This window comes from Agelaius tricolor, unplaced genomic scaffold, assembly GCF_023055355.1.
Source record: "Agelaius tricolor isolate 1412-34295 unplaced genomic scaffold, bAgeTri1.0.p SCAF_11, whole genome shotgun sequence".
Taxonomy (NCBI): domain Eukaryota; kingdom Metazoa; phylum Chordata; class Aves; order Passeriformes; family Icteridae; genus Agelaius; species Agelaius tricolor.
In genome coordinates, this window is record NW_027269271.1 from 4926486 (window position 1) to 4946281 (window position 19796).

Sequence of the window (19796 nt, forward strand, 5' to 3'; positions counted from 1 at the left end):
CTTCAGATTATTTTTATGGGGACAAACTTGCCAGTAATGTCAGTGTAAGATTTTTCATACTGGTTTTTGTTGCATTTTTGGGGTTAATCTGTAGAAAATGCAGCCTCATCAGAAGCAGAAGTTTTCTTCACACTTTAAGGCAGAAAATTTCCAAACTCTGAAAACCAGCCTGTCTGGTTATCCTGAGAAACACACTGACAGCTTTCCTGAGAAATCCTCTGCTAAGCTTTCAGTTTCCCAGAATTACAGAATCAATTAAGTTGGAAAAGACTTCCAAGATCATCAAGTACAACCTATGACCCATCCCCATTTTGTCAACCAGACCAGAGCACTGAGTGCCACGTTCAGCTGTTCCTTGAACAGCTCCAGGGATGGGGACTCCAGCACCTCCCTGGGCAGCCCCTTCCAATGCCTGAGCACTGTTCCCATGAAGAAATTCCTTCTGATGTCCAACCTGAAACTCTCCTGGCTCAGCCTGAGGCTGAGTCCTCTTGTCCTGCTCCCCACAAGCCAGGAAAAACTACCAATTCTAGCAAAGCCCTTCTTCACACAGTCCCATAAAAGCTTGAAATTGCGTGATTGTTGGGGACAACATTAAGAAATGGAGTTCGAAAACTTAATTTTTTAAAAATGCATTATTCATCTCAATGAATTTACATACCTGGCCCACTAGAGGCATTGGTTCATTCCTTAGACAAGGGATGCTGCTGATCACTGGTGCAGTCTTGCCTCACACCAAGAATTCCCAGAGACTGAGCAAACAAGGTGTTCCCAAGCACTGTTTTTCAGCTGATGCTTTTCTAACCCTGTTTTACAGCTATTATTGTTCAAATCAAGACAGCACATACAAATGCAACAGTACCGACTTCTAAGAAAACTCTGATTTCTAACAGAACTGTTTTGTTCCATAAACAGTGGAATTGGAAAAAAAAACAGAGTGAAAGAATGGATGTTTTCTGCTTCGTGACATTAACAAGAAGTTAAAAAGAAATCTTTACTGGATGATGGAAAGAGATAGGAGAAAAACTGCTGTCTGTTCCAACAGAGCAGAATTGTGATTTATTCCCACCCACTTGTTACCTCCTATTTTATTTCTTATACCAATCTCATATCTAATAGATGAAGAGTAGTGTAAGTCACCCACCCTGGATATTGGACAAAGTGGGACTGCTGAGATTAGGAGCACAACTTAAAAAATAAATAAAAAAAATAATTAGGAGCAACTTAAGAAATAAGTGTAATGGAAACACAGACCAGCAAGACCAAGCTCTCCATGAGGGTACAATGGGTGCCCCCACTGCACCAGCAATGGCAAACAAAGGCTCCAGTATTTGTTTCACTTGATTTCATTTACTCCCATACTGTTCAACCTTTCACCCAGTTAAAATCTCTCTTTTGGAGTGGAACTCTGAGTCTTGGAAATAGTTTTTGTTGATCAAAATCCTTCTTGGTTTGTAACTGCTTTATATTAATTGTTCATGCCATGGAGACTTGCAGTTTTGAATTTATTCTAAAAAGTACAAAATGTGCTGTTTGACACCTTGCTGTTGGGAGGAACCACCTAGACACAACCTAGAAAAGAATTCAAATTTCCATCAGTTTCAGTCCCCTCTTCTAAAAGCTCTTCCACACTTCCACTCATTCTGCTTCCACCCACAATGCTCTCAGGACTACATGGAGCAGTTTCAGGCTTGCTCAAAAAGCCTGAAAAAACCTGGCTGCAACTACATGGAAAAGGGAGAAAAAGAGAGGAATGACAAAATAAAAAGAATTTTAAATATATAAATAAATGAATGAAAAATAGGAGGAATGTAAAGAACCCATTACATTTAGCTGATAACAGTGTTCCTGTCAGTAATGTAACCAGTTCCAGGGAGTCAACATAACAATCAGAAAGTGAATTTAGGTTAAATAACTGTAATCCCTCTCTTGGCTAAAAAAACAATCCTCATGTAAAATATGAGTTAGAAGAAAATAACCAAATTTCAGATCTCAGTAAGTTTACAAACTATCCGTGAAGATTATTTACTTGTTTTGGTATGAAAACTACAGCTGCTGAGTCACCCGTATGAGATTTTGGGTTGCTCAGCAATCCTGAAAAATCAGGCCAGGTCTATTTAAGTGTTTGAGTGTTTGAGAATTTTACTTTAAATCCCCAAATATCCAAGTGCTGTTCTATCTCTGCTACACCTCAAAAAAGTTCACAATATCCAAAGCTCTAAAAGCCATGAGATACAGTTTTTGTCTCCAAAAGCCCCTAGCTATTCTTGATTATTTATTGCCACTCCCACAGCCATTTGAGAATGACCTTTAAATGTACAGATCTCTCCCTGTGGGTATCTACCTTATAATCCTCAGGTTTGGAAGAGGAGCAGTGAGGTTACTGATGTGCCAGGAACAGGGAAACTCTGAGAGGCAAGTAAGGACCACCAAGAAGTGCAAAATTGCTTAGAACCCATCTGGATCATGTTTTGGTTATATCTTAATAAATGAGGGGGCAGAGGGGAAGGTGGATTTATCTTAGGTATATTACAGGATGGAGGATTTATTCCTGAAATATGAAAAAATATTAGCTGAAGTTTAAACAATATAAAGAGAATATAAGCTTAGAGACTGAGAAAGTGCCAGAACAGATCAAATTTAGATCATCAGGTATTTTCTTCAAGATAAAAGTAATAATGCACAACCAAGTAGAAAAAGTGGTTGTTTGAAACCACCAAAAAACCACATATTTTTTTTCCTAAGTAATTTTTAGCAAAAAAATTTAGGAATTAAAAAAGCAAAAAGCTTTTCTAGGTAATTTTCCCCTTCACAGGTCTAAATAAATTATTTTCATAGGGAAAAAAAAAGAAAATTATAGAAATTAAACCTAGTAAAGGTGAATATAACTAAGTTGCTTTTCTTTTCTTTCATGCTCTGCCCTACTGAGAGAAATAAATCAGCTAATCAGAAGTGTAAAAAACAACTGCTCCAGAAGCCAATATTTGATAACAATACAAAGAAGCACCCTCACAAATAAGGTGAAGGTTTTAGGCAAAATATTCTGACCACAGTTCAAACTTAAACCTTTCCACAGCTTCCCACCCCGAGTGAAGGGAATGAATGCTTTGCAGTACCACTGATTAAAATCCATTTTGTCATTGGAGGGGTCAGTGCTGGTGGAAGGATTGCTCTGGTTGGGCTTTGTTCTGTTTGCTCCAAGGTGTTGGTAACAGCGACTGGATGAGTTCCAATCCCAATCCCAACTGGGAGCTCATTCCATGCTCCCAGATGGGCTCTCTGCATGGGACAGCCTGAGGAGGAAGGACATTCTCCTTCACCCTAGCTCAGCATGGATTTCTGCCTTTTCCTACACACTTAGATATACTTATACCTTACCTATGTCCTATACTTACCTCCTGTGACTTACCTAACTAACAATGAAATGAGTGTGAATGGAACATTGCCATTTTTACATACATAAAACATATGTTTTACTACATATCTGAATATTTCTTGTTCTAAAAACAAGAGTTCAAACCAAAACCAAAAAGAAGTAAATGTTGAAAGCGTCTATCAGTGTTTCTATCAGTGTTGAAAGCGAGTTTTCAATCACGCTGGTTTATCAAAACTACTCCTCTGCTAGAAGAAGTAAACAACTGGGTCTAAGTTCAATGTTAGTGACATACTTCTATATGTTAAAACTAAAATAATTATCAATATTATGAACATGTAATTTTATTAGGGTTCAGAGCAAAGATTATGCTACCAATCTTCTGAATCAGGCCTAAAAACCTGAAGTTACCAAACCAGGATCCAATTCCACAGCACAAAATATTGAATTCCATTCTAAAACTAACTGTGAATTCATCAAACTCCAAGAAGAATGGAATCTAAATATAGCACAATGTATGCTAATATTGCCCTAATTTTGAAAGGAAATGATTAATAAGAAAGCAGGTGAACTCAAACACTGCCAGAGATGCTGCTGCAAAGAACCAAAAGAAGTAAAGAGACTGAATCAGGAGAAATCATTCTGTCCATTTCTAACAGCAAAAGCCACAACCTGAACTTGATTTAAATGCATGAGGTTATTTTGTTGTGGACAATTAAGGCAGAAGAATAATAAACTGAAGTATGGCCAACAACCTTCTGTTATGCACAAAGTTCTCACAGGATGAAAAAAAGCTTCTTGCAGCAACAGCCAAGGAAGCAAATATCCAACAAAAGCTCTACACACCACAAAACAGTTACAGAACAGTTTTCTGTTTTTAAGATAACAGTCTCATAGAAAAGAAGGTTTTTCATAAAAAGTCACCCCCCCTCACTCTATAGCAGTTGAGATTCCAACTCTAATTTTGAATTTTCAAACGGTCCATCAGACAAACTGGACAAGTAACAGCTGACAGCAACAAAAGAGGGACTGAATCTTTCATCTAGTCATGGAATGGGTTAATGCCTTTCATATGGTCATATTTCACTTCAAGGAAAAATTAAATATCCTGTTAAATTTTTAAAAAATCAAAGCAGTGCAATTTGGGGGGAAAGGGAAGACTCAAAAAAGAAACTAAAATAAAATTTAGCCCAACTCTTTGGAGACACAAAGCAGAGATATAAAGTTTTTAAAAGTATAACTCGTGGATATTTGAGCTGTTCTGTGTTTACAAAGAACAATCTATATTTAAAGGATTTTTTTTACTAATGTGAAATACTACAGCATAATATTCTCAGAACCAGTGTTTTTACATGCACAAAAAAATAAAGCTGTTTTCAAGTCCCGCCTGTCAATTTGCTCATTGCAAAAATAGACAGAAAATGTGAAGTGCAATGTAGCAAACCAGAGCTAAGTGCTCTCTCCCTTTCCTCTTTCACAGTCTATGATTTTTTAGCAGCATTTTTTAACAGAGATGAGAAATGGGATTTTTGGTACATATGTTAACATATTGTCTCCAGCTGAGCACACAAACACAGATGCACATTTGTTTCATTAGCAATGCTCCTGCTCCACTCCAGGCTGCTGGGAAGGAGATCTAGTGAGTCACAGGGGTAGCTGCAGCAAAAAATCAGTTTAGGGCATGCCATATCACTCTGTTAGGCTGAATATGCAAAACTGAGTCAAACTTCCCTAAAATTCCAAGGTTCCCCTGAGGGAATGGGAATTTTCTTGCAGCAGGAATGAAGGGTGAATATAACTGAGTTATCTTCACCTGTGCTAAGTTTGATTTCTATAAAAATGTACCTAACTAATGACAATTACACTTAAAAGCTGCAGAAATGTTTTTGGATAAAAACATTACCAGGCTTTGATGATTTCTAGACTGCAAACATTGTTAGGAGACATATTAGAAATGCCTGCCAGTGCCCACACCTTCCTTTTTCAGTACTTTAAACTGGCAGTGACAACAACATTTCCAGAACTGCAACAGAAAAAAAACCCCTACAGTATAATCCAAATATCCACCTGAATCAAGATTTTCTGTACAAGCACTTTTCTTTTCAAATAGTAATTACTCTATAAGAAATAAACAAAAATACTCAGGGTCTTGCTGGCTTCTGCAAGCACAATGAGAAATTGTACTCTATGAAAATGAAAAAGACAAACTCAGTCATCAAAATAACTTAAACACTGACATCCAAAACTGCAATTTTGCCTGACATTTTCCCATCTTTTCCACAACATGAAGAAGAGCAATTCAAGCTAGCCTGAAGGTGCAGGTCTACATGGAGCTGCAAAACAGGAAAACAAATTGGAGCATAGAGAATCCACTTCATGATTGAAGTACTCAAGTCTACCAAAGGATGGGCCAAGAATAAAATAAAATAAAATAAAATAAAATAAAATAAAATAAAATAAAATAAAATAAAATAAAATAAATCACATTTTATTCACAGAACATAACTATCAATACTGGCTTTAAAAGCAAATAGGAAAATGTCATTAGGGGCAAACCTATGTTAACTGATCCATTTTAAAATGAAAAACTAAGATGGAACAGCCTTCCTCTCTAAAAAACTAACAAGGATGTATAGTTTTGGAGATTTGCTGACAGGCAGAGCTGTTTCCAATTCTATAAATGTATCAGTGACAGTTCTTTCCAGATCTAGTTTGGTTTTATTTCTTGATAGATCACACATCATTTCAGAAAACAGATAACATTCTGCTGATTAGGAGTAGAAGAATGTTGCTGGATGGGATCCTCATCATGGCTCATTAGGGTACTTGCCTCAGCTTAGCTGTTCTTTATTATTAACTTTGGGGACTGCAGGAATACTTGAGAAAATACCATTTATTTGTCGGGAACTGTAAACTATGTGTGATCAGCCATAACAGGCTGTCAGGCAAAGAGATTTTACCAAGGATTTTTTAATTCCTTCTTGAATCCAGCATAGCAGTCCCTGCCTTTTCTTCTGTCCTGCAGGTTGGATACAAATTTGCCAGGGGCATGGTGAAGGGAAGGACTTGTTGGATTTCTGCTGAACCAACTGCAGACTGGTTGGGGGACTCAACTTACCCCGTGGGGGGTCAGCAACCCTGCTGGTGCAGCATCCCTTTGGCTTCCAAAAAATCCTGGTATTTACATGGGGTTAGAAAGCACTTTCTGCCATGACTGCCTATAAAACAGCTTGGCTCTAACCTACTATATATATATATATATATATTTTTTTTAGTATATCCCTAAATACTTGATCTCTGCTTGTGCAGCATCCCTTTGGCTTCTAAAAACCCCTGTTATTTACATAGGGTTAAAGAGCACTTTCTGCCATGACTGCCTATGAAATAGCTTGGCTCTAATCCACTATATATATTTTTTCTAAGTACATCCCTAAATGCTTGATCTCTGAACTAGCAATGCAGTCCCCTTTGTAACTGCTTTGTTGGTGCTTTTCCAAAAGGTATTTTGCTTCTGTAGCAGGAAAAGTTGGAGACAGCTGATGATAGTGACACTTCCCCCACTGCCACCTTACACACACACACACACATACAAAGACACATTCTTCCCTAAATACTCTGAATTTTTAACCCACTGCAGCTTTTATTACCCAGAGAGGTTTTGGTCAATGCATCCCATGATTCACTATACACACAGTTTGTTTTCATAGTGCTACCTTCTTTTTCTTTCTTTTTTCTTTTTTTTGGGTTATTTGGGGTTTTTTTTGAAACAGTGAGTAATTATACCCAGTTTTCCCCCAGGACAATCCCAATCTCACGGATTTCTCAAACTCCCCTGCACCTTAATCCTCTTTTCTAAGTTGGAAAATACTAGAGACTAACGCTCCCTTTGCCATTCCTCAGAATTCCTTGCAGCTGTGCTACCATGGACTAGTCACAGCTGAGATTCAAGGTCTAGGCACATCATGGTGATGGTAGAGATGATTTCCAGTAATCTTATTATTATTTTTATAATTACTAATATCTCAACACTTTTTGGTAAGCCATGGCTCCTTAAACTACCATCTCTATAAGCTAATGTACAGAAACCCAAAATTCCCTGACAGAAAGAAAGCAGATGCAATTCATTTTATCATTGTATGAAAAGCAAGACCTGCTTTTCTTCAGAATTAATATTTACACTTAATCTCTTGAATTTCATCTGCCCCTGGGAATCCAAATCTTTCCCAAAACAAATTATCAGCAGGTATTCCTCTCATACAACACATTTCAAATGTCTCTATACCATTGTAAAGAATTTTCATCTTAGTATAATTTATTTTTAAATAAAATCAATACCATTATTACGAGCACTTCGTTATGATTTTTATTTTCAAATTTCAGCCATTACTAATGCAACAAATTTCATAAAAATAAGATGATCCACGAAGTCCAATTGTATTAATGACCAACCATCACAGACATACTTTTCCCAAAAAAAGGGGGGAAGTGGACAGAACTTCCAGCAGCATTTAAGCAGTAACCTTCTTGTTCCACCATTAGAACCAGAGGAAATACTACAGACAGATCAATTAGCTCCATAAACCCCATTCAAAATACTGATTCACCACCAAAATAGAGTTTCTTTAGTTAGCAACATTTACAAACAAAATCAGAGGCAAATATTTCAGGGGATGTTAGAGAACTTATCTGTCACTGGTGCTCTTGCCAAGACACCTGAAATGTGGTGAAGGAGGTACAGCAATCCTTCTTTCAGACACAATGAAATGCAGCCTGAGTACATCTCAGACTGGATGCAGTTCCCTTCAAGGACATGACCTTTCCAATACTCCATAAAAATTTTTACACGAGTCAAGTGAAGAACACAGCTACAAACCAGCAAAACTGGACTGAAAACTCAAATGTAAAAGTGAACTTCCAAAATTCTAAAGCTGGAGATCAAGTAAAGCACAGCCAGGAAATGGGAAGAATGAATTGGTTAAAGCTCCCAAAGTAGAGATCACAGAAAATATGGGAGTCCTGAGTTGAAAAATCAAAAATCTTGAACATAATTTCATTATGTCAGCATGTAGTTCTGCTTACAGGTGTTAGATTTCTTTCTGTTCTGTAAGGCAGCATGAGATAATTGCCTGGACAATATCAAATATCCAGTACTACAGGGAAAGAAGTTTTGGACAAACACCTTGCATTTACAGCCTGTGTTTGCCAGCTTGGCTTTGGTAATTTCAGCACACACTTAGAATTATCCAGCTTGAGCCACAAAGTGGTCCCCAAAGCCCCTGAAATGCAGGAAAAGCTGCCACAGGAACCTTGCCTTATATGACTATTTACAGTCCTTTTGTACATACAGTGGCATTAAAACTCCCTATTAAAAATGCAGTGCCTGAAAATCTACCTGATTGTAATAAAATTCTCAAATGAAGATCCTTTTGGCATGTGGAGGGCACAGATGAAAACCAGATTACTCTGTTCTTGACCTGATAGCAACTCATTACTCACAGCACCCAGATGTGTCTCTCACAGCTCTGAAAAAGGCTTGCTGGGACACTTGAAGGCATTATTGCCCCCATCTGTCTCTCACCCCCTCTGCAGAGGATGACAGGCACATGCACAAGTTCAGCCCCACACCAGTGCCCAAAACTGGGTTTGTGCAGAGCTGCCAATGAACCCAAACAGCTGACATGCCAGGAGGTTCAGCCAGTGTCCTGCCCAAAGCAGAACAGATCCATCACAGAAAACAGCATTTGTCCATTTACAATTCCAAATTTAGCTGCTCCACAAGAAGGACTTCTCCATAGTACCTGCACAAGCATAAACAACACTGGAGAGATGATACAAGGACTGGAAACCCTCACCTGGGACAGGTATTTGAAGATGTTCCTGCCTAAAGTGTATGAAATTTGCAGTAGAACATGTTTTCACAAGTAACTTGGGACCTTCTGTTATATTTGCCCAAACCACTACCCTGTCCCTCATTTACATATCTCATTAAATGGATTTTTTTCCATAATGAGAAGAATTTGTGCTTACTGAAATAATATATAGAAGAAAGAAAAAAAAGAAGACATTTCCTTTAAAGAAAACAAAGAACAATGCTGTGAAGTTGCAGAAGTGCTCTGAGATGATGACACTGACATCTCTGAGCTTCCCCTTCTCAAAAGCTTGGGGTTTGTCTCTTTTTCTAACACTGCCAGCTGACAATTTTAGATTGTGAGCTTTGAGGCAGGGATGAACATCTCACAGAAAAAAAGAAACTCTTTTCCCTGGTAATCACTGCACTTAGAGAAGTTTCATTTTGCTCCCAGTCACCTTTTTTTTTTTTTGTCCAGACAGAGTCACATGGTGTTTAAAATGACTCCCTGCAGCCCTGCTGTCACAGTCTGCTCCAGAGGGTTAAGGCTGGCAGCAGGCAGTGGAAGACTGGGATAAAGTCCCAAAGATTTTACTGCCTGAAATTACTTTTCCTAGCCACCCATCAGTGCAGCTGAAAGCACTAAGGTTTCCTTAGATTCATCCTACCTTTCAGAGTACTTGCACAAAGGAGGAGCCTAAAGAAATTATGGATGTAAAAATGAGGGGTTTTCAGTATTTTCCCAGGGCTGTGCTGGGGCATGGAGCCATTAACAGCTTCTTCTCCACTCACATCCCACTCCTTTAGCACTTACAGCTCATGGAGCTCAGGGGATTGTCCTAATATCAGATGGGGAAAGGAATAATTTCTTTACAGAATGACTAGAAAAAAACATGTGTAGGAAGCTCCTCTTAAATACCCTTCTACATTGCTTTCATGCCATCAACAGTAATGGCATAAGCTTTGGTTAAAAATGCTGAGATCTATGTATGAATTCCGTACATACTTAGAAAAAAATTGTGTATGTCTGTGTAAAATGGGGGAAAATCAGGTTTACTTGAACTCTATATTTGGTTTAGCAAAAAACATGTAATCTTTGGAAAGTGCTTCCTTTAAGCAATGCTGCAAATGACAGGAAAACACTACCTTGGTGATGCTGCCATTTCTGGAAAGGTCTGCTAATTAATTGGCACCTAGTTAACAAAGTAGTGTTTGGTTTGGGCACTCAAATGACATAACATGAAAACTTTAAGTGAAAAAAACCCAACAAAATCAATCAAATTTAGCTCTTCAGTAGAAAAATACATCCGTAAGAAAAAGAGCCAGAGAGAACAAGGGGCAGGGATGAAGTCAAAGGCTTAAACTCCTCCTTTTGGTGACAGGGACAATAAAAGAGAAATATCTGCAAATGAGCTGGTCCTGGTGGATGGCTGGGGAGGCCACTGCCACCTTCACTGACATTCCTCCTCCAGAGCACCACCAGGCTGCTGGAGCCCTGGCACTGCTCCCTGGCACACTCAGCTCCAGGAGCCTGGTGCTGCCCAGCTGGAAAAGTGCTGAAGGGATGTTCCCAGCCTGGCAACAGCAGGGCTTGGCCTCAGAGATGCAGATCCCCAGCATCCCACCACAAACTCTCAAAAAGAAACAATCTGGATATTTCTGGGCTTAGCTACAATTGTAATATGGAAAGAGGAAACAGCTCCACGTTGAAATGAAATAGCTATTGAAATAACTCATCATTAAATCTTGATTTCTAATACTGACTGCTAAGTTCATTTACTCATAAAAGGACATTTTACTGCTTTTGCTGAGTGTAAGCAAAAAGAAAGAATCTGTATATTTATGTGCTTAGCTACAGATGTAATATGGAAAGAGAAAACAGCTCCACGTTGAAATGAAATAGCTATTGAAATAACTCATCATTAAATCTCAATTTCTAATATTGACTGCTAAGTTCATTTACTCATAAAAGGACATTTTACCGCTTTTGCTGAATGTAAAAACTAAGTGTACTCAAGGATATTTCATTGTCAAACACTAATAAATGAAAATTAATCAAAAAACCAATAAACCCACTATTTTTAAAAGGTCTTACTAAACTACCTGTGAAAGGCAGGTCAATAAAGCAACTTTTCCCAACTTTTCAACAGAGGAAGCACAAAGACTGCACAAAAATAAAACCTGCATAGTACCTCATGCTTTACCAAGCACAATTACAAAATGGATTCTTAAGCAGAAACAGGGAAAGAATATCTTACTATAAGACAATAAGTAAACCTTAAAAGATAGCAATGTGTTTTTCATCACTATAGTTCTCTTTCCTGTTAAAGAATAGTATTTTAAGAAGAAATTTACTTAGCCAGAAAATAAGGGAGCACATAGAATTTAGTGAAGAAAAAAATACTTCTCTGGTAGTTCTTTTGCTGCCATTACACAGTTTTTTTGACTTTTCCTTAGGCTGCAGACATGAGGTTCCAAAAATGGTAAGGTAATTGACCTTGACATTGCCCCTGATATGCTGCAAACATAAGTATTCCAGAGAAATGTAACAGCACAACATAATCTACCTGCCCAAAGGAGTTTTTTGTATATATATTTGTTTTGTTTATCTATCAGGCACATAGCTTCATATTTTTTTGTTGTTTTGTATTTTACATCTCTTTCCTTTTCATTACCTGTATTATCAACAATGATTTTTTCACATCAACTTCTTTAGTCAGTGTCTGGTCTCCTATTTACCAGGTATTTCATAAATCATAAAGATCCTCAGGCACATGAAAGTGGGAGGCAGCCTTAAAAGCATCATTGTTTAATTAGGTTTTCCTACAAGAACATGCAACTTTATATAATGACAGAATGAAAATCAAAAGTGGCAGATTGGGTGACTGGAATTTCTGTGACTTTTTTAGTCCATTAAAATGCCCAGCCTTCTAATTCTGGAAGAGAATTTGGCACCAGCTGGAATCCTCAGACAGCATTAGTAAACAGTAATAAAACGTCCCTCAAAGAAAAATTTTAAATCGTGAGTTTAGAAAACACTTCCATAAAATGAAACACACATACTAAATTTAAAGATTCACATGACTGACCAGGTCAAATCCTGTCACCTGGGAAACAGAAAGAAGAAAAGCAATACTTAAATCTGCTGAGGATGTTTCATTTGACAGATTCCGGGAGACTTATAAATAATAGGGTGAAATGTGACTTTACAGCAGCTGAAATTCAGAGTCCAGGGAAGCAAATTAGTGTTCCTGCACCAACAACGTGAAGCCAGTGTTCAACAAACCAAAAAACTCTTCAAAGGGGGTGAAGAACCTTGGAACCTACAAGCTGGTTGCAGGGTATTGGATTTCTCTCATATTCTCTCCCTCTAAGAACAACCTGAGGAAAAAGGCAATCTCTAGTTCCACCTGACAAATCCACACACTAAACATGATGGCAAAGAGGAACAGATTGCTGACTGTGCCCCTCAGGGTGAGCAAACTCTGAGGTGCAGCCCCTGAGGCCAAGCCCTACCCCTGACCCACCATTTTCAGGCAATAAACCTTGAAGTAGCTGCACATCGACTGCACTTGCTGAGGTCACACAAACAGGGTTCAACTAAGGCACAACTGAGCCAAATGAGTTTGCTCAGGTGTTTGACACATCCTGAGTTACAGCACCACAGTCACAACACATCTGCTGCCCACAGCCTGGGCTCACTCAATGTCACTTTGACTTTAAATACCTGCTTAAAACTTCTCTTGGATTCCAGGAGGTCCCATAGAAACTTGTCACCAGAAACACCAATGAAAATCAGAAGCTCTGAGCAGCCAGCTCTGGAGCACAGATATAAAATGACTTTACTGGTAAAAAACCAGCTCTGGGAATTGTAAGAAATAAGATATTTCATTGCTCCTTGTCTAAGCCTTGCTTGGAAAAAATGACAAAAAAAAAGACAAAACTAAATTAATCCAAGTCACGTTTGTAGGAAGAGTTTGGGTTATACAATCAAACAGAGCAGCAGTGAGCTAAAAGAGCCTCCTGAAATAAACATGAACTTGGCAAAAGAAGGCAGCAAATATATCCTTGTAGACATGGAACATTATCAGATCCATGCAAAGGACACTACTGATTTTTCCCTAATATCTGTGAGAGCTGGGTGTCAGCAACAGCTCAGCTCAAGGAATGTGTCAATGAATCTACTTTGAAGATGTACAATGCCAGAAACCAGAATATGAACAGTTTAGACATCAAGTAAGCAGCTTTGAAATTTGGATTTGAAATAGTTCACTCAAGTCCTAACCCAAAAGGACTTTCCCAGAGAACAGAGTGTAACATCAGGGAACTAACGCCAAGGCTGAGTTTGATTGACATAATACTACTTTATTCCATGGTTTCAACTTTCTTACAGGTTTAAAAAAAATGTAGAGGGGTTCAGAACCACCTCAACAGAACAAAGAGTACAGTATTAAGGGAGCTCTAGAGTCAAACCACAAGTGTGCACACGTGGTCAGCTTTCATTACAAAAAGTAATAGGCACAATCTTTACATACGCATTTTGGTGAAAGAAGGAATAATAGTGCAGTGTTAAAAGGCACCAATAATCACTAATTGGGCCTTTTTTAAAAGCCAATAACCATCTAAGAAAATTACATTTGGTTCAAAGTTATAATTTAAATATTGTATTGATTGGCATGCATCTGAACCCCTGGCAATTTATTACACAAACCTTATGTGTGCCCTTGCAAAATCAAAAAGATTTCACCAGTGGACCTGAAAGTCAGTTCAGTACAAAAGGACATACCAAAGCTCTCAGCCTGTATTTAACACCAAACTGTCTTGTTTACCTCCTGTGAGAACACTTGTCTAACAAAGAGCTGCACAGAAGTATTTCTCTTAAAGCAAGTGTAAATTTTTTGATCCTGTAGCATTGACCTACTCCATGTGCTATGAAAACATTAGGCACAGACCACAATTTATGTTTTCTCTTAAAAAAAATACAGTATGTGCAAGTGAGGTTCACAGAACAGACTGACAGCTACAACAGTAAGCTCTTTAGATTTCCCAAAGTAAAGGGTCAGTTATTTTTAATTTTCTAAGCAGTGCTGCACACTGCTGTGTGCCATTATCATATCTGCATTAGGAGCACCTGTGGAACCAGTAAGGAAAAACTTCAGTACACCCTAAAGGGCACTACACAGACTCTGTGTGCTGATGGAAATGAGTCAAGAGAGTGAACAACTGGGGAAATCATTGTACATGGGCAGCTGCAGCCAGCCAGGGAGGGCCATTGCCTCCTGTAGAAAAAATGCTTTGGAACTCAGGTAACCTCACATGTGCCCTCAAACTCACCCACCAGCACACAATGGAATAGAGGGATGCACAGCATGGGAAAAAAGGGGAAATGAGAGGGAGAGCTTCTGTGTAAGTTGTACCACAAGGTGCCAAGTTTATCCCAAAGCGTCATCATGCCCAGGGTAGGGTTTATGCACTGCAGATTTTTGTACAACTGAGAATTGTACAATACGTGAGCAAAGGTAGAGCTGATTATTACCTGCAGTATCTACTACAGTCCTCAAGTATATAATTTACAGATAGCTGCATACTGTGGTGTTGATTGCTTCCTCTTAAATGCATTAAAATTCTGAAGGCTACAGTATACTCTGACACAAAGACAACTCGTCTACGAGGGGGAAAATGTAAGATAGTAACTAATTTGTTTAAGGAGGAACCTCCTCTGATGTGCTAGTTACTTCATGCCCTTTAGAAGATTTTTATTTCTGACTTTCTTCATCATCTCTGTTGAATTGTTCTCCTGACAATTTCACGAGAGTTCAGTGACCCTTCCTACAGCTGCCTTTGCCTTTTCCAGGATCCCTTTTAAATTCACTCTTAACACCACGGCAAGCTGTTCAAGTAAACATTTCCCTCTGGCAAGTTTCCAGATACCACAAATACTATCAAAACTCAGCATTTAATTACATGCACCAGTTTTCTTTAAATGGAGCAGGAATTAGCCCGTTTCCTTGGCTTAGGGTCCCGTACATCCCTGTCTTTTGAACACACACAAGATGAACATATTGTCTCTGACAGTCTCCGTAGTCCCAGCCTGAAAACGCTGTTGGAGAGGCTATAGATCACACAGTTGCAGAAACTATTGCTTATAGCAAGCCACGTAGTTAGGAAGGAGAGCGCTGGGTTCTCCAATACCCTGGAGCTCTCCAGCAGAAAGTATATGATATAAGGGAGCCAGAGCACGTAGAAGACGCTGGTTATCCGGAACAGAACCATGGCATAGCGGCGGTCGGGGCTGTGCCCAGCCTCCCCAGCAGCATCCCCCTCGTGGTTAGGGAACCGAGCTCTGCGGTCACTGATCTCTTTGGTGTGCTGCCGGCAGATTTTAAAGATGTGGAAATAGGTGAAACATATGACAAAGGCAGCGGGAGCGTAGAGTAAGCACACGATAAAGCCAGTAAAGTAGGCATTAGTTAGCCAGGAGGTAGCACACCATTCAAAAATATCTCCGTGGTAACCAGGTTTTCCCCAACCGAAAAAAGAAGGCAAGAAGATCAGGCAAGAGTATATCCAGATGAGACTGATGCAGATTCTCAAGCGACAAGGTGTGACCAGTTGGTTATAGGAGAGAGGCTTTGTTATAGCGAGATAGCGATCCACACTGATGCAAGCAAGACATGCCATAGAGACGCTTTTGAGCACAGAGATGATGTATCCAAAAACTTGACAAGTCAAGGACTCGTGGACACCTGTTGAGTAGTGGAGCAGTGACAAAGTAGGAACCAAGCAGCTGACTCCAACAAAAAGATCAGCATAGGCCATGGTCTGAATAAAGTAGCTGGTGGTGTAATGATGCAGGAGTGGAGCACAGTGGAAAACAAATATCACAGTTAAGTTACCCGCAATAATTAAAAACGTTAGCAAGACAATAACGACTGTCTCAAGGATACAGATGTCAACTGCATTGTAGTGACCAAATCCAAGAGGGCAGGAGAGGTGCTCAGATATGTTCATAACACTACTGCTCATATTCAGAGTCCTCCATTCAATCCATCGGGACTGGTTCATGTTTTGTGCTTAGGGAACAGTGCAATCTGAGCCTTAGTGAGCAGGTGACCTGCTGAACAGCAGCTAAACTCTGTTTCAGCGCCTCACGGTCTCTCCTTGCAGACACTGCCAGTGCTTACATGGGAGAGGATTAGAGTCCCATGGCTGTTGATGCCTCCTCAGCATCAGTGCATCACCTCTGGCACACCTTGGCTTGAAGGAAAGAACGAAAGAAAGAGAGAAAGAAAGAAAGAAAAGAAAAACAAAAGCCAGAAAGAGAAAGGCCACTGATCAGCTCCTCCAGTGCTCTTGACCCATCTTTAGCAAACACAAGGCACTTCTAAAACAAACAGAAATAAAAACTGACAAAAGAGACACATCCATTTCCCAGGGAAGGAGGGGAGGGAAATCTCTGACTTATTTTCCTGAGAAAGTTGTTTACTTTGGAATATACCGGGGAGAGGGAGAGGAAGGGAAGCAGGAACCTCAGTACAGCTCAGGTTTCCTGGACCAGCAGTTACTGGAGATAATCTTTATGTCTGTGTTTAAATCACAGACTGATTGGAGATTAAAGGAAAAAGTTCATCCTCTAATGCTGTCTTTTCTTGTTCGATTCAGAAGATGGTACTCCATCTTACCCATCCTATTCATTGGAAAGGTAAGGAAAACATCTTTGTCAAGGTTAATTCCAATAGACTCACCACTATTTGGGTATGAATAATGAATTTTATTTAGGGGGAGACAGGTGGGAGGGATGAAGGAGATTTGTCCTCTGGCTCCCAAGAAAGAAAACATACATCTCACGTACAATGAGGAAGATCGTGTCTATTCATTTAAAAATGAAAATAATTTAAAAATAGATTTTGGAGACTCACGTCAATATTTACATTTCCTTTAAACAGTTATAGTCCATTACAATTATGAATGCCAGAATCATAATTCAGTGTCCTCACAGACAAAATAAATCCTCTTGAATTTAATTTCAGCAATGGCAATTTAAAAGAATCATCTTTAGAAACTCTGCCATATCTACTACAGTGGATCAGCACCCAGGAGTTCATAGGTATATCCATGATATTGCTCACCTCTGTAGCAACAACTGAATCATTTCACAAAACCCCACACAACGAGCTCAGAAACTTCCATCTGCATTCTGCTGGGAAGCTAATGAAATGCTGATTTGACTAGAAAAGCTGCCATTGTTTACTACTCCATTATTCTGTTGCTCAGCTTCATCTTCTCAGGGGTTTAAGGTTTCTGTATTTATTAGATGATCTGCATAATAAATAGTTGCTTAAAAAAATTGTTCTTCTAGCTGCAGGACATTACCTTGTTCATTTTATTCACAGCTACGGAGAGAGAAAACATTAAAAGCATCTTCTGTGTGCAGTTTTAAGTAAATGCTTGATTAGTTCAGGAATCATTAGGCAGGTAATTAAATGTATACAATCTTTTTTTTTGAAAGGCCCCTAAAACATTAAAACCATCATTAATCCTAGAGTTCCTGAGACTAGAAGACCAGCAGTGAAAATTAATGAATCCACATAAAATCATCTCCAAGGTCATTCAGCTGGCATTTGCTTTAAGTCTCTTTAAAAGTACCAGGATCTCTCTGATGTTTCTGATAGTCCTTGCCGTGTCTTCAGGACGAATTTCAGACACTAGAAAAGCCAAACGTTCAATTCTGTCGCAGCACTTTGAGAGAAAGCATTCTTTTTGGAGTTAATTTCCTGTCGTGCACCGCCACGCTGTACAGAAAGTCCTTTCAGATTTTATAACATCCCCGAATATTTCCGCCTATTCGCTCCCTTTGTCTATAAGCAACAGAGCACGTACAAAAACCACTCGTTTCTCCAATTCCCTGCTAAAGCAATAGAGAAGCTTTCTCACCTACACGCATCCGCTATGTCCAATACTTGTCAGGGAGTCAGCGCTGGTACCGCGGTGCGGCTGGAGCGGCTGCCGCTGCCTCCCTGCTCCCCCCGTGCGAGCATTGCCTGCACCTGAGCCCGCTCCTCCTCCTCCTCCTCCCCGCCGCAGCCCGCCGGGCGCTGGAGCGGTGCCGGCCGCTCCCCTCCCTGCTCCCGGCACATCCAATGGCGCCGCCGCTGGCACCGGGAGCCGGCACCGGGAACGGGAGCGGGCACCGGGAGCGGCAATGGGAACGGGAACGGCACCGAGCACCGGGAGCGGCAATGGGAACGGGAACGGCACCGAGCACCGGGAGCGGCAATGGGAACGGGCACCGGGAGCGGCACCGAGCACCGGGAGCGGCACCGGGAACGGCACCGGACCCACGGAGCCCGGTACCCGCGGCCCCCAAACCGCTCCGAGTGCCTCAGGAGAAACCCAACACATCCCTGCTAGAGAGATGTGCGTACATAATCCAGACATACCCAATAAACTACCGGCACTGCCCCACTGAAATTGTTTGCTAAAATAATCCTATGTTATTCACTGGGCACTCACCTTTCAAGGATCACCTGCTGAAGTTTAGCTTGGTAAAGTATCTGCTACAGTGCCACACAGATTTTCTAGTCTCCCTTATAAACCCCCTTTGTAATTACATCACCAAATTAATTACTTCCAATCTTAACACATATATGCCACAAAACTCACCTGTACCCATTTTTGATACTGTACCAGTATTACCATTACCCTAATAGCTTGAACATCTGTTTAAATACAAATATTTGTAACACATCATTTTCCAACTAACTCAGCTCTCTACTCCTGCGAACAGATGCAGCTATTCCCTGATTAAGTACTCAGAACTTTTGGTTACTTTGTGCTTCCTAAAAATAAATCCAGTCACAGAAGTACAAGCATCAAAGTTATCTTACAGACACTCCATGCATCCTCAGACACTGAAACAGCAAATTTAAATACCAAAACACCAACCACAGAACAGCATTTGGGGCTATTGACCAGCAGAAGATGTGTCTTGGAGGCTTTAACCAACCAGTCACTAGAAACTACAGTGATTTAAGTCCTTCTAGCTCCATGGGAAACCAAAGGCAAAATTTTAATAAGCTGCTCGTGAGTTAACATCTTGTATTTCGAGTATTGCCTGGAGCCAGTGTCCAAGTCTGAATGACAAGTCTGTAGCAACGTGAAGCAGCACAAACTGCAGCAGTGTAAGAGTGGTTTGCAGCAAGGGCATGTGATCCTTCCAAAGTATTCTAGCAGAGGATTTAAGAAAAAATTAAACTATCTCCAATACCTCAGAATGGTGAATGGCTGTAACAACAGACTTAATGACTAAATTTAGACCCTGAGCACAGCTTTAAGCCCCAGTTATCCATACCAGAACAGAACAATAGGGAGCAATTTTTATTCCTCTTCTTCCCACTCCCCCGTGGGGGAGGAGGAGGAGAACAAACAGTGTGCACAGGCACGGCAGTGACCAGCACTTCTCCCACTTCCCCTAAGGGCAGATCGTGGTTGGCACCAGGGATGTGAACGGCCAAAACACCTTAAAATGGACATTAGGGAGCCCCAAAGGTACACAGGGGCATGAGATAAGCAAAG

The 19796-nt window shown here is 40.0% G+C and overlaps 2 protein-coding genes across 10 annotated transcripts in view; both read right to left on the reverse strand.

Annotated features, from left to right (window-relative positions):
* RABGAP1L (RAB GTPase activating protein 1 like) overlaps window positions 1-19796 on the reverse strand; it is a 233879-nt gene that overhangs the window by 141486 nt on the left and 72597 nt on the right. The window contains exon 1 of one of the 8 annotated variants that reach the window (XM_071435921.1): window positions 18156-18269. The exons of the other annotated variants lie outside the window; for them this stretch is intronic. The gene's annotated coding sequence lies outside the window, so the exon portion shown is untranslated. Of the gene's footprint in view, window positions 1-18155; window positions 18270-19796 lie in introns of those variants that run through there. 8 annotated transcript variants of the gene reach the window in all.
* On the reverse strand, window positions 13562-18269 carry GPR52 (G protein-coupled receptor 52). 2 transcript variants are annotated; one of them, XM_071435927.1, is made up of 2 exons: window positions 18156-18269; window positions 13562-16478 (listed from the first exon to the last, which is right to left on the reverse strand). In XM_071435927.1, exon 2 carries the CDS (start codon window positions 16284-16286, stop codon window positions 15201-15203), a length of 1086 nt encoding a protein of 361 aa, XP_071292028.1. In that variant the 5' UTR covers window positions 16287-16478; window positions 18156-18269; the 3' UTR covers window positions 13562-15200. The 2 variants fall into 2 exon arrangements, with proteins under 2 accessions (XP_071292028.1, XP_071292027.1); XM_071435926.1 differs by having other exon boundaries at window positions 17351-18161.

Excerpts from the sequence above, each read along its gene's own strand:
- GPR52 (XM_071435927.1), bottom strand. The coding sequence starts at position 16,286 with ATGAACCAGTCCCGATGGATTGAATGGAGGACTCTGAATATGAGCAGT.